Source organism: Gymnoscopelus microlampas (assembly GCF_963454915.1).
Source record: "Gymnoscopelus microlampas genome assembly, chromosome: 15".
Lineage (NCBI taxonomy): Eukaryota > Metazoa > Chordata > Actinopteri > Myctophiformes > Myctophidae > Gymnoscopelus > Gymnoscopelus microlampas.
In genome coordinates, this window is record NC_139952.1 from 3,323,156 (window position 1) to 3,337,864 (window position 14,709).

General features: G+C 43.3%; 1 protein-coding gene across 1 annotated transcript; it reads right to left on the reverse strand.

Moving 5' to 3' along the window:
- Window positions 1–11,674: 11,674 nt before the first annotated feature.
- LOC311061583 (uncharacterized protein) lies at window positions 11,675–14,384 on the reverse strand (the record flags this gene model as incomplete). The annotated part of the gene is made up of 5 exons (XM_084080270.1): window positions 11,675–12,610; window positions 13,021–13,139; window positions 13,243–13,384; window positions 13,488–13,551; window positions 14,263–14,384. The coding sequence occupies 5 exons, from the start codon at window positions 14,382–14,384 to the stop codon at window positions 12,422–12,424; spliced, it is 636 nt and encodes a 211-aa protein (XP_083936396.1). The 3' UTR covers window positions 11,675–12,421.
- Between the last annotated feature and the right edge of the window lie 325 nt (window positions 14,385–14,709).

The following is a 14,709-nucleotide window of genomic DNA, read 5'->3' on the forward strand; positions in this document are numbered from 1 at the left end:
CACTGAGTAGCTTGTCCGCAAAGCATGACATCAGTTTTTTTTATAAATTGCTGACGTTTTGCTGCAATCAGAATCACTTTGAAAAACTTTAACAAGACCTGATCTCTGCAGCAAGGATGCAGGCCGGTGATCTGATTCAATACGTGTGTGTGTGTGTGTGTGTGTGTGTGTGTGTGTGTGTGTGTGTGTGTGTGTGTGTGTGTGTGTGTGTGTGTGTGTGTGTGTGTGGAAACACCCCACTCCCTCAGCCGTTCCAAATTGCTGCCAAATCATTGTAATACTTTGTCATATAACGTAGTATTATATAATAAGGTTACACACTCATTTCACCTCTTTCCTGTGGCAGAGGGACTAGAACAGACTTGTGTCAATCATTATTCAATCATTTTCCATGTCCTGTAACAATTACTACTGAGAATAAAATGACACACGCCGTCTGCACCACAATAGGAACACTTTTATTAACTTAAACGTTTCAAAACAGAACTCAATAGCTTCTGTAACCCTCCACTATAAGGACTTAGCACGACCAGGTCATCAGGCCAACCAGTTTCCCCAGTTTGACATGCATTAGGCTATGGACCCCAAATGGCATTTATAGTGCTGGGACCCCAATTTATATTGTAAAATCAATGTTAATTTAACTCAAGAGTGTACAAATGGTTCCATGTGTACACTTTGAGAACCACTGCACTGTGTGTGTTAGTGAGGGTTTGTTAAAGGACTGTATAAAGGGGGGCTGGTTATGTGGGGTTATGCTTCATTCGCCCCTGGGGCGTCGGTCAGGACACAATTGGACAGGAGAGTGAAGAGTGTTTATAGTGGCAGCTTTACTGAGGTAGGCACAGGGTGAAACGGGCATACAGGCATGGCATGGGTTGCAGAATGGGTGCAAGCACTGAGTGCGAGTGACAGTGGGTCACTGTATGACAATGTGTGGTTCTGCAGTAAATACAGACAGAAACAATAACAGGTGTAAGTACAAATACCATATATCACAATATATCACATTACTGCATAATATAATATGGAATATACTAGGCATGCACATACACTGACTGAGGTACATAGGTTATCACAGTATGTGGTCAGATATAAATATCACTCCTCTACAAGAAGTGCAATAACTTCACCATACACATTAGATGACAATGCTCCCTTCAGTACTATACAAGGTGCTGCTCACTAACATCAAACATGAACCAATTACTCCTGCAATAGTCACTGCAGCCTTGCACTGTGCTAAAGTGGCCTGTTAATTGGACATCAAGGGGCTGCGCAGCTGTAGGTTGGAACCCTAATGGCGACGCCCATGAAATGCACTTGGCCAAACTTATCACAGACCTGACTTGTATCACAGAGCTGAATAAAGTGCTTAAACCATATAAATGCATACATTGGTCCTAACTGTACTCTCTCACATGTTACATGACATTACATCCCAAATGAAGTATAAAGGACTTGTGCTTAACGCAATGTAGGGAACTGGCATGAGAGGAAAGGAGAGAACAATCACTGTCAATCAGACCAGCAAACATGGAGAGAAATAAATATACAGAAAGGCAGTAACTCTAATAATCATGGTAAATGAATACAATAGACATTACTGAACTAAACAATGGACTTACAGTAATCAAAGACGCACAATGGCACTGCAGTGCTGTAATGATAAAGGCAGTTTGAAGCAGGTAAACTAGACTGGATTCACCGCTCTCTCTGCTGCTGCTACTGGAATGAATGGAACGCCCCACAATGCATTGCGCACTTAAGGTGGCATGTACATGTTACTCTGAACACAGTTCTTAAGGTAGTACCAAAGAGATAAATAATAGTCAACTTATAATATGCTTGGAGCCTTTCTAACAGTGTATGTGTGTGTGTGTGTGTGTGTGTGTGTGTGTGTGTGTGTGTGTGTGTGTGTGTGTGTGTGTGTGTGTGTGTGCGTGCGCGCGCGCGCGCGCGCGCGCGGGTGCAATACGTTAGTCCGACAGCGCATTCCTCCGACAGCGCAGTGCTCCGAAATTAAACAGTAAACCCGAACCAAACCCGCACCCTAACCCTAACCGCACGCGGATGCCACATAGTCGGAGAAAAGGTCTGTCGGATTAACGCATGCCTCCCGCGCGCGCGCCTGTGTCTTTTTCACAACATGGTTTGACTTACATTGTAATTGACCTTCCTCTGAGACACTGTCAGTTGCAGCACCGCGACCAATGACACGATTCCACCAAAGACATATGCTAGTCTTATCGCAACTTGGCTCATACGTGCCCCATAAAAGGCATAAACTTTGTCCTGAACGAACGCCAATTGATCCCAGTTCAATGTGTTGACCCAAAACATTTGTATTACTACATTTGTAGTAATGTTACACACAGAGCTATAAATAATAACTCATCATCAGAAGTGCTGGAACCAACAGCCGTCTCCTGTCCAGTGTCCACTATTGTCTGAAAACGTCACTTTTCTGACCTCTGACCTGACCTCACTGGACGGTCTGCCACACTTTTTTCTACACCTCCCCAGCTTAGCTGAGAGTGTGGTGTTTTAGGGGAAGTCACACACACACACACACACACACACACACACACACACACACACACACACACACACACACACACACACACACACACACACACACTCTCACACACACACACACACACACACACACACACACACACACACACACACACACACACACACACACACACACACACACACACACAAATCTACTACAAATCTACTAATATTTCTATCCTTTATTTTATACTGTGTATCCATGTTGTTCCTGATATATGTGAATGATATGTCTTCAGCTTGCGACTGCAAACTGTTCCTGTTCGCAGATGACTCTGCTCTGCTGGTCTCGTACAGGGACAGGCTGCAGGTTGAGAAAACTCAGCACTGAACTCAACAAGATCTGCATCTGGCTCTCCGACAACAAACTTTCATTACACCTGGGTAAAACTGAATCCATCCTCTTTGGGTCCAATCCAAACCTTAGCAAGGCTGAGAGTTTCACGATCAAAGTGGGTGATAATGTTATCACAAGAAAGGAGGAAATTACCTACCTGGGTTCCATCTTGGAGGCAAACCTCTCCGGTAACAAAAACGCAGAAAAGAAAAAGAAAAGAAAAGAAAAAGCGTGTTGTTTTGTTGACCTTTTTGATCACTCAAAAAGGTCAACAAAACAACACGCTTTTTGTGGAGGATTGATCGTCTAGTCAGTAAGAATACTCTGAAGATTATTGCAGGGGCCTCCCTCATACAAGGTCATTATGATTATGCATGCACTTCATGGTATCACAACACCTCCAAGGCCTTAAAAACAAGGCTCCAAACATCCCAAAACAAACTTGTAAGGCTACTTCTTGGCCTCAATCACAATACCCATCTAACCCCTGCTCATTTTGCTAGGATTGGATGGCTTAGGGTTGAGGACAGAGTACAGCAACTTGCTATGGGCCTGGTCTTCAAGATACACCACAACATTGGGAATCTGGGATCCCCCTGTATTTGTCAAAATACTTCCAAAATGTTAATCAAGTCTGTGATATATGGTACTCTGTGTTCGACTAGGAGTACTGCACTAACATGTTCTATGATCGACTGCTCATGTCTGTTCATTCATTCCCCTACGTTCTCAGTAAAACTGAAGCTGCTGCTACAAACAACTCGCCAGTGTGTTGTCCAGTTATTATCTTATAGAACCCACTAAAAACTATAACATGGTGTCAGAAGTGGCCGGATCTTCACTCGATGCACGTCGATCTCACAGAGAGTTATAAAAACCCAGCGGATTTGCGGAGCGAGCGAGTGAGGAACGCTCTGTTGTTGCTAACGCTAGCATTAGCATGGAGCAGCTCAAACCACCGTCATCGCTGCTACTCACTGGAAACCTGGCCGAGAATTGGCGCAGGTGGGAACAGCGTTTTCAACTGTATATGACAGCCACTGGAGCAATCGGAAAAGATGAGAAAATTAAAGTTGCCTACTGTTACACACTATTGGAGAAGATGCTTTGGATGTATTCAATACGTTTACATTTGATGATGGAGAGGATGAAAAAATGGATTAAATCATCAAGGCATTTGAAAAGTATTGCAGCCCACAGAAAAATTTTGTTTTTGAACGGCACCAGTTCTGGTCTCATGCAATGGCAGATGGGATAACAGTGGACAAGTTTGTCACAGAACTGCGCCAGAAGAGCAAAAACTGTGAGTTTGGAATAAGTGACACTGAAATGATAAGAGACAAGTTGGTATTCAGCTTGAATAATGCCTCTCTGAAAGAAAGGCTGCTAAGGGAGAAGGATTTAACCCTTGAGAAAGCAGTAGACTTGTGCAGAGCATCAGAAGCTGCAAGGAGCCAGATGCAAGCTATGCAAACAACACATGCTGTGGGTGAATCACATGTGCAAGCCATGAATAGAGCTCCAGCACACACAGAGAAAGGAACACCTTACCAATACAGAAAGACAGAAAAGAAAAACAGAGAGTGGAGTGCACAATGCAACAAGTGTGGGAGGACACATGAACCGCGCCAGTGTCCTGCTTATGGCGCTGCATGCCACAAATGTAACAAGCAAAACCATTTTGCGAAGATGTGTGCCACACCAACTGACAGGACCGGCACCCCAACCAACAGAACAGTGACAAGACGTGGTGTCCATGACCTAGAGGTAGAGACAGAGATAGACTCACTGTTTATTGGTACTGTGTCATGTGTGGAAGTGAATGCAGTCACTGAAAGTAATGGCGAGTGTTATGAATGTCCCGGTCAAATTCAAGATTGACACAGGAGCGGATGGAAACGTGCTACCTATGTCCATTGTAGAGACATTCCCAGGTCGCATCCAGCTACAGCCCACGAGAACAGTGCTGGTGGCTTATGGAGGGAACCGTCTGAAACCTGAAGGTACTGTGTCACTGATGTGTGAAACTGCTAAGGCTAAAGCCAAGCTTGATTTCTACGTGATCAACCAGTCAGCCGTGCCAATCATGGGCAGAGAGGCAAGTGAGGTACTGCGGCTTGTGAAACGAATTGATGCACTTGAGAGGAGACCTCCAGCCACAAAACAGGAGCTGGGGAGAACTCCAACCTCAAAAGAGGAGTTGTTAGAGATGTATCCATCAGTCTTCAGCGGGCTGGGTGAGTTCCCAGGTGTACATCACATACACACTGACCCCAAAGTTACACCTGTGGTGCATGGGTGCAGGAAAATTCCACTTGCTGTCATGGACAGGCTGAAAGTCACACTGCGACACCTAGTGGAAGCAGATGTCATAACCCCTGTAAATGACCCAACAGAATGGGTGAGCAGTTTGGTGATCACAGAAAAAAAGAACGGATCACTAAGGGTGTGCTTGGACCCTCGTGACCTGAACAAGGCCATAAAGAGGCAACATTACTCTATTCCCACTCCAGAAGATGTCCGCTGCAAACTTGCAGGGAAATCCATCTTCACCATTCTGGATGAGAAGGACGGATATTGGCAGGTGAAGCTGGACGGGCAATCATCTGAGCTGTGCACATTCAACACACCATGGGGCCGGTACCGCTTTAAGAGACTGCCATTTGGCATTAAGTCAGCCAGCGAAGTGTTTCAGCAGAAGAACTGTGAGACCTTCGGCAACATTGAAGGTGTACATGTCATAGCAGATGACATGATAATCGCCGCATCATCGGACCAAGAGCACGCTGAAATCCTCCAGCAAGTCATGAAGAGGGCACAAGCTGCCAATGTCAAATTCAACAAGGACAAAATCCAATTCAAAGTCAACACAGTGAGGTACATGGGCCACATCATCACACCAGAGGGTGTTAAACCAGATGATGCAAAGGTGACAGCCATCGCCAACATGCCGGCACCAGAGGACAAGAAAGGTGTACAGAGACTGTTAGGCATGACAAGATACTTAGCCCAATACATTCCAGGGGAAGCTACAATAACAGCCCCTTTGAGACACCTACTGAGGAAGGATGCAGCATGGCAGTGGGCCCATGAACATGACGCAGCACTGGAAAGCCTGAAGGTTGCTCTCATTCGAGCCCCAAGTCTCAAGTTTTATGACCAGCACAAACCCTTGATAATCCAAGCAGATGCATCTAAAGATGGGCTGGGGGCGTGTCTTCTACAGGAAAGCTGCCCGCTGAGCTATGCCTCCCGAGCATTGTCAGACACAGAGAAAAACTATGCTCAAATAGAAAAGGAGCTGTTGGCGATTGTGTTTGCAGCCAAGCGGTTCCACCAATACATATATGGGAAGACAGTGAGTGTGCAGTCAGATCACAAGCCTCTTGAGGTCATCTTCAAGAAACATCTGAGCAAAGCACCTGCTAGATTGCAGCGGATGCTTCTCCAGTTGCAATGCTACGATCTCGAGATTGTGTACACTCCAGGAAAAGACATGCATGTTGCCGACACACTCTCTCGTGCAGTGGTGAAGGGGCGAGTTGATGACCTCACTGAGAACCTGTTCGAGGAGAAAGTGGTGTACGCGATGGAGGCCACAGATGCGCTGAGTGAAAACATGCTCAAGCAACTCCAGGAAGCAACTGCAGCAGACAAAGTGTTACAGGCAGTGATGCAAGCACACCAGAAGGACTGGCCAGAGAGAAGACAACGCTGTGACAGCATATTACACCAATACTGGCCGATGCGTCACACAGTGAGCATCAGAGATGGTGTAGTAATGACGACAGACAAGATCATCATTCCTCAGAGCATGAGAGCAGTCATCATGGACAAATTACACCTTGCACACCAAGGTATCCAGCGAATGAAAGCCCATGCCAGGAAGGTCCTGTACTGGCCAGGAATGGCACAGGACATAGAGAAGAAGGTAGAACTGTGTGCCACATGTCAGCAAATGCAGCCACAAAACCAAAAAGAACCTCTCCAGTCACATGAAATACCAGAACTGCCATGGTTGAAACTGGGGACTGACATATTTGAGCTGCATGGACAGCCCTATCTCGTGATTGTAGACTACCTGACTAAGTACCCAGAAGTGCTAAACCTACCAGACAAGACTGCCCACTCAGTCATACAAAAGATGAAGTCAGTCTTCGCCAGACATGGGATCCCCAAAGAGTTGGTGAGTGATCATGTTCCTTTTGCAAGCTGTGAAATGCAGAAGTTTGCTGCGGAATGGGGCATCAAGCTCACACACTCTAGCCCCGGATACCCACAGTCCAATGGACTTGCAGAGATAATGGTCAAAATTGTGAAACGTGCACTTAAGAAAGCAGCACAAACAGGGACTGACCCACATCTGGCTTTACTGTCATTGAGAAACACACCGGTGACAGGCCTAGATGTCTCCCCAGCACAGATGTTAATGGGACGTGTCCTGAGAAGCCCACTGCCGTGCACTAGTGCAGTGTTGCAACCATTCACCCCAAGGAACATCCACGACAGACTCCAACACCTGCAGACACAACGGGAGCAGTACTACAATGTGGGAGCCAAACCACTACCTGAACTGACTCCTGGAACCACAGTACACATGAAGACAAGGCAAGGCTGGAAGCCTGCTGTCGTGTTGAGCAAGAGAGGAGAGCCACGCTCTTACAGTGTGGAATCACCGGCAGGCGTGATCTTCAGGAGGAACAGACGTCACCTGAGGAAAATTCATCCAAGTCTGCTTGAGAGTGCTGATCCTGAGTCCATCGACCAGCCAGAGACTCTGCGGGACGAGCTACCTACTTCTGAGGCCCAGCAGAACCAGGCCTCCCAGTCCAGCTCGGGGGACTCCCCTACACACCGCACCAGATCTGGGAGAGCTGTCGTTCCACCTGTAAGGTACAGAGACTATGTCACGAGCCAACGCTGAAAGTTGAGCTCCACCGGTGGGCCATGTTCTGGAACCTCTGGCCCCACACGAACAATGACTTTTGCACACTGAGTGTTGTTTACTTTTATTGTTGCCAAGTCCTATTTTGTTACCTATGTCTGCTAAGTTAAAAGCTACAAAAAAAAAAGAAAGAAAAGAAAAAAAAAGGAGGTGATATATCTGTGAAATTTGAATGCATGTTACACTGTTTTGTTTGTCAGCTATTGGGAAGAGCGATTGAATTATTTTGCTAATTTTTGTTCAGCATTTAAAAAGTTAATATTTTCCTTAAGAAAGGAGGATGTGATATATGGTACTCTGTGTTCGACTAGGAGTACTGCACTAACATGTTCTATGATCGACTGCTCATGTCTGTTCATTCATTCCCCTACGTTCTCAGTAAAACTGAAGCTGCTGCTACAAACAACTCGCCAGTGTGTTGTCCAGTTATTATCTTATAGAACCCACTAAAAACTATAACAAAGTCCATGATCATAACACCAGAGGCAGCTCCACAAATTATGTTCAACACAGATTTGGCTCAACAAAGGGAATGAACTCGTTCTCATGCTATTCATCAAAAATGTGGAATGCCCTACCAAAAGGAGTAAAGGAGTGTAAAACCCTACTCACTTTCAAAACTGCCCTAAAGATACACCTTCAGGAGGCTGCAATTCAAAAATGGCCCCTGTCCAAGTCCTAACCTACACCATGCCCTAATCTAACCTACCCCCCTCTCTCTCTCTCTCTTCTTTTGTACATATTTTTCACTCTTCATACCAGTAACCTGTAAACTGATTGTATGACATTCTGTATAGTAGTGTGTATATCTGTCTGTCTCTTATATGTCATCATGATTTGTGTGCATGGGGATCTCATCTTAAACAAGCTTAGTGCTTAATGAGCTTTCCAGTTTAGTAGACCTTGTATTGTGAATTTGTACTGTCATGTACTGTTCTCATGTCTTACTAAATAAAGTACATCAATCAATCAATGCTCTCTAATTGTTTGTCTAAAACGTTCTGTTACAATAAAATGACGTTGTGTGCCATGCAACACTAATACAAGTAAAATTATTAAACTGTAAAACACACATTTAGTATGTTATTTTTTAGGGTACAGTGTTTGTAAATAGACCTACCTGTATGACACAAGAGCAAGAATTGCTGTGGAGGAGACGGCAAAGAGACCCATGAACTTAGCAAAACGAAGCCCAGCATGTCCAACATGAACGCTCATGTGGCCCAGACGTAACCCCAACTCAGCGATACGGTCCTTTAACGGGAACGAATCATCCAGGGGAGGACGAGGAAGCATAGTATAGGTAGGAAAAGGATGCAAGGCGTTCATCATGGCTTTCATCAGGCCTCTCATGGTGACTTTAGACTTTTTAAACTGTGTGATAACACGATCGGTCAGGACTAGGAGTAAAGGTAGCAGCTTTGTTCCGTCAGCAACGATAGGACATCCGGTTTTTGAGCTAGCAACAATAAGGTTTCCGGTTGCCTTCAAAATAAGATCGCAAATTTTTAATGTTTTTTAAAAGACACAAATCTATTTTAAAAATACATTTATGATGTATGCCTTTTTAAATACTAGCTACTAGATCACTTCCAAGTGCTAGGTTGTTCCTGATTTAAACTGGCTATTGATCCCCATTAAATGTGCACTTAGCACAGTTTCTGATCCTGATCCTGGCAAAGGCCTCCGCATCTGAGAAAGATAGAGAGAGCGAGAAACAGGAGTTAATCAGTGTTAAAGCCAATTTAGTTTTAATTTGATTAATTCAGATTGGACACCTGTTGCCGCCCCGCTCTTTTGGCTACCCAAAGGTGACTGTCATAAGTGCTTGCTGATGTAATCACGCAGTACATTCGCATTTGACAGGAAGTAATATTGTAAAATCAAGAGTGTACAAATGGTTCCATTTGTACACTTTGAGAACCACTGCACACTGTGTGTGTGTGTGTGTGTGTGTGTGTGTGTGTGTGTGTGTGTGTGTGTGTGTGTGTGTGTGTGTGTGTGTGTGTGTGTGTGTGTATGTGTGTGTGTTTTTTTCATATTTTATTAAAAATACTTTGTCTAACAGGTTTGTTCATAAAAGTCCTTGCGGTCTTGTTTATAATGAGGGCCTTGGTATTCAATTCATAGACATATATAGTGGCACCACCGTTCGAATATCAATACAAAATGTAAGGTCCACACCTTTTACGAGCTTGAGCGAGGTGAGCTTGGTGATTACGTCCATCTGGGCCTGCTGGGCCTGCTGGGCCTCCTGAACCTGCTTGGTCATCTCTGTGACTTCCTGGAAAGACTCTCTTTGTTCCTGGGAGGACCTAGGCGGGAAAAAACGTTCTGTTACAATAAAATGACGTTGTGTGCCATGCTGCAACACTAATACAAGTAAAATTATACTAATACAAGTAAAATTATTAAACTGTAAAACACACATTAAGTATGTTATTTTTTAGGGTACAGTGTTCGTAAATAGACCTACCTGATTGACATCAAAGACATAAAAGTTCATTGTTTAAATACGGAGTTGAGTCTTTAGATAAGTCATCACTATCTAACAGTTACACACACTATGATTGGCTATACGTCTGAACGATGACGTGGCACATTGTGAGGTTGCCTTCAAAATAAGATCGCAATTTTTTTATGTTTTTAAAAGACACAAATCTATTTTCAAAATACATTTATGATGAATGTCTTTTTAAATGGCTACTAGATCACTTCCAAGTGCTAGGTTGTTCCTGATTTAAACTGGCTATTGATCCCCATTAAATGTGCACTTAGCACAGTTTCTGATCCTGTTTTGCACTTTAACTGGATATTCATTTGTGTTTGTTACATATGTATTGTTTTTGTATTGTTTGTCCATTATTGTAATAATGCTGCCTCTAGGCCAGGTCACTCTTGGAAAATTATCATGATATACACACAAAAAAATGCTGGGTTTTTTAACCCAACGCCTGGATCAATATTGGACCAACCCAGCAGTAGTTAATTTGACCCAACAAAATGGGTTGTGCATTTTAACCGAGCTGATGGGTTATACATTTAATCCAAATGTTGGGTCAAATTAATTACAGCCCTGGGCAAATTCTACCATGAATTGGGTTAAATATTACAACCAAATGCTGGGTCAAATTAATTACAGCCCTGGGTAAATTCTACCATGAATTGGGTTAAATATTCTTCCCAAATGCTGATTCATAATAACTGCGATGGGTTAATTCTACAAGTTATTATCGTCATGTTTTGTTAGTCAAATCTGTAATATTGTTTTTAATGCAATACCCATGTCTCTTAAACAGTTAAATTACAAACCCTTTTAAAATACATCCTATATTTGGTCATGCAAATAATATGCAATAAACACTTTTAAACGATGTTGGAATCTTAGAAACATATTCATTTTATTTTTATAACAATTGACAGTTCAATATAAAGTGCAAAAGATTCAGTTCACAATAAAGTGCAAAACTTTCTTTAAACAAAACTGAACATTTATCCATGTACAGTACAGCCTGTAAACAACACATATTAAAACAAACATCCTAAGAGCATCCTAGCAGATCTACAAGCTCATGGCGTGACACAAAGTGATGTGCTATGAGCTTGTAGATCTGCTAGGATGCGGTTAGGATGTGTTTGTTCTAATGTGTGTTTACAGGCTGTACTGTACATAACACACATTAGAACAAACACATCCTAACAGCATCCTAGCAGATCTACAAGCTCATAGCTCACGCTATGAGCTTGTAGATCTGCCATTTCTAAATCTCAAAATCTTTTCTTTTGGGTTGAGAACCACTAGTAGCAACATTTAAGACATTTGTAGAATCAGGTCCTCCCAAAAAGGCGCGACATTCCCAATAAGGGTATCCAACCCACACCACAGATTCCCTTTTTTTCCTTACATGTAATTAATAACAATGCGTGCATCTAGCACTCGCCCTAACCAAAGCAGCATCTAAAGGGCATGTTTGTGTCAGACCAAAAATAGCAAATTACTGTTTCATACTGGCTATGTAAACATTAAAGACAATCCCCTACAAAAATGTACTGCTCCTTTAGGTGATCCGAACTACAGGAAACTAAGATGTGCAAATAAACTTTAACAATTTATGCTTCCACCATTTACCTCTTTAACTCAGCACACAACTTGCTCATAAAATACTTTGAGCATGAGGTAGTATTTTGAACATCACACACACTTCACAAATCCAGCACCATTTGATTTAACCAGATATAACTCTACCTTGAGCCGAGCAGCAGAAGAGGAAAGAAAAGGATTAAGTCCACAATATAGTATTATGAACATGAACACACTTCACAAAACCAGCAATATTTGATTTGACCAGATACTCTGAGCCAATGAGCAGCAGAAGAGAGAATAGAACAGGTGGACCAGCAGAAGAAAGAAAAGAAAAGGATCAAGACCACAAGTCTACTTGCAAGCACGTATTGCTGCACACAAGAACGTAGCAGGTTTTGACTCCTCTCCTCCCTCGATTTCGTACACTGCATTTTGGAGGAATTTCCATACAGCTTCACACTCCTTTGTGTAGTCGATGTCAAAGATATAGAATACCTTGAAACAGACAGTCTACTGCCTGAAGCAAGGTGTTTTGTTCCAACGCCTCCCCATCAAGAATAACGAACGCCTGAGAGGTGTGCCGAATATCGTTTCCCAGGGACAGGACATATGGGCAAGGTCTTGACACCTTCGCCTCATGGAGGTACTCCACCAAGTTAGTTCCAACCTGAGAAAGAAATGAAGAACAAAAGACAAGATAAATCAAACAAAGTAAAAGCAAAGAGTAAGCAAGATTTGGCATTCACCAAGAGTAGTGGCTGATACAGTGCATATTCAGAAATAATTTTCTGAACTATTCTTGAGCCCAGGAATAACAGGCAGTCAGGCACATTCTTAACGACTTAAAATGAACCTGGGTTGGCTCTGTACTTTAGACCACCTTTTTCCATCTTCACCAACTCTCTTCGCCAAAAATAGCCATCTACTAGCTCACAGTGTGTCACATAGCAAAGCGTTGTGAGCTTGCATATCTGCCATTTTTGGCCAATGTGCGCCCCCCCCCCCCTAAGAATATGGATGCTGGGTTCAAGTTGTTAAAAGTATAACATTTCCCTTTAGATATGCAGAGGGACTTACAGGCTTATGATCTATGCAGGCCAACTTAGACTCCTCGATAGTGTGCCGGACCACTTTTCGGCCAACCCTGTAGACAGTTGGGAGCAGCGTTGGTAGTTGAGCAAGTTCCCCCAAACAATCTGTAGGAAGAGAATTGTATAGGTAATATGTGGAATGGCATATATGTGATTTGGTCATTTAGTAGTAAAATAAAGTCTGCTGTACAATATAACAATGTATTACCGGGTGTTAATCCATCAAGCGACGAGTTTAGTTTCCCATCCCGTCTCGCCAGGTGCAGAATCTTGTCTTTCAAAAACGGCAGCCAGGTTTCGAAGAGCTTCGGCACAGCCTCTCCATGTAGGATCTGAAGGTCCTGTGCAATCTAAAAGAAATAGAAAATTCAATGCGGCAGCGGACATACTGATAAAAGATTGTTAAACAATGCATCAACATCATATGAAAATGTATACTCCTTTCCAACTTACCATGCCTGGAGTGAATAGATGTGGGAACTCTTGACGGATCCTCTGAATGTCCCACCTGTTTTCCCTTAAGCACCAACATAGCTAGGACAAAAACAAAGAATAGTTTTATTTATGATGATAATACATTACCTGCACATTTTCCTTTGAGATGGATACCTTTGAAGTGTAAACTGACGGAAGGAGACTCGCTCACTGCATGAAGGTTAAGGAAAACCTTAGACAAGACTTAAAGAAATGTTTTTTTCCTTTATTTTGAGATGCTCATAATGTGCTCGGTGCTCAGTGGATTAAAAAGCAAACGTTTCAGTCCTCCCAGGACCTTCGTCGGTGCTATAATTATATTTGATTATAGCACCTGCAGTTAATCGGTGCTATAATTATATTTGATTATAGCACCTGCAGTTAATCTTCACCAAAAGGACAAAGAAAGGCGCAACAGTTCTCCTGTTCTTCACCTTTGAAGTGTATTCATAAATGATCAACAGGGTGAGCATCTCAGGATCCACATCTGTTAATTTCACCCTTGTATGTGAGCTTCACCGTGGGAGAGGCTTAGTGATCATGGCCTTTATTATTTACATTGTTTCAACAATTAAATGATATCACATGATGTTCGGCTCACATGAAAGCCATGGCAGATTTTAATGTCACTCTCAACAACACCAGATTAATAAGTATGCGTATTTACCTCAAAGTACAGTATGTGCTAAAGGAGGCCAGGACATATCGATGGCAGGGTAACTCCAGTCCACTGCAACACAGAATCACGTCACACCTGGCACGGTTGAGGCGCATCCGGTTTAGGCCCTCGAAGACCATTGTGTAATGGTTCGGGTCCATAAACACCTCACCGCTCCTACGTGGTACAACGGCACTGGCAGGAATCATTCCAGCCATCTCTCCTGAATCTAGTCCAGCCTGTATGACAGTAGAAGGGGATGGAATAAATGGTAATGATTGTTTGCATGTTATCTTTAACTAGACCATACCCGGTGTAGGGCACAGGCGAAAGTAGTTGCAAACTTGGGGTTATTGCAGGTCCTGTCGCGCGTCCCTCCCAGCGCGTTCCGTCAGATGGTAATGGTCAATGGCTGTGTGCAAATTCAGAGCAATTGCTCCAGTCACTGAGGAGAACCGGGCAGCTTTCCTTGACACCACACACTACAGAGGTTTGTGAAATTATAGGAGGATGATCAGAATATTCCTGGAGAGTAATGTCATT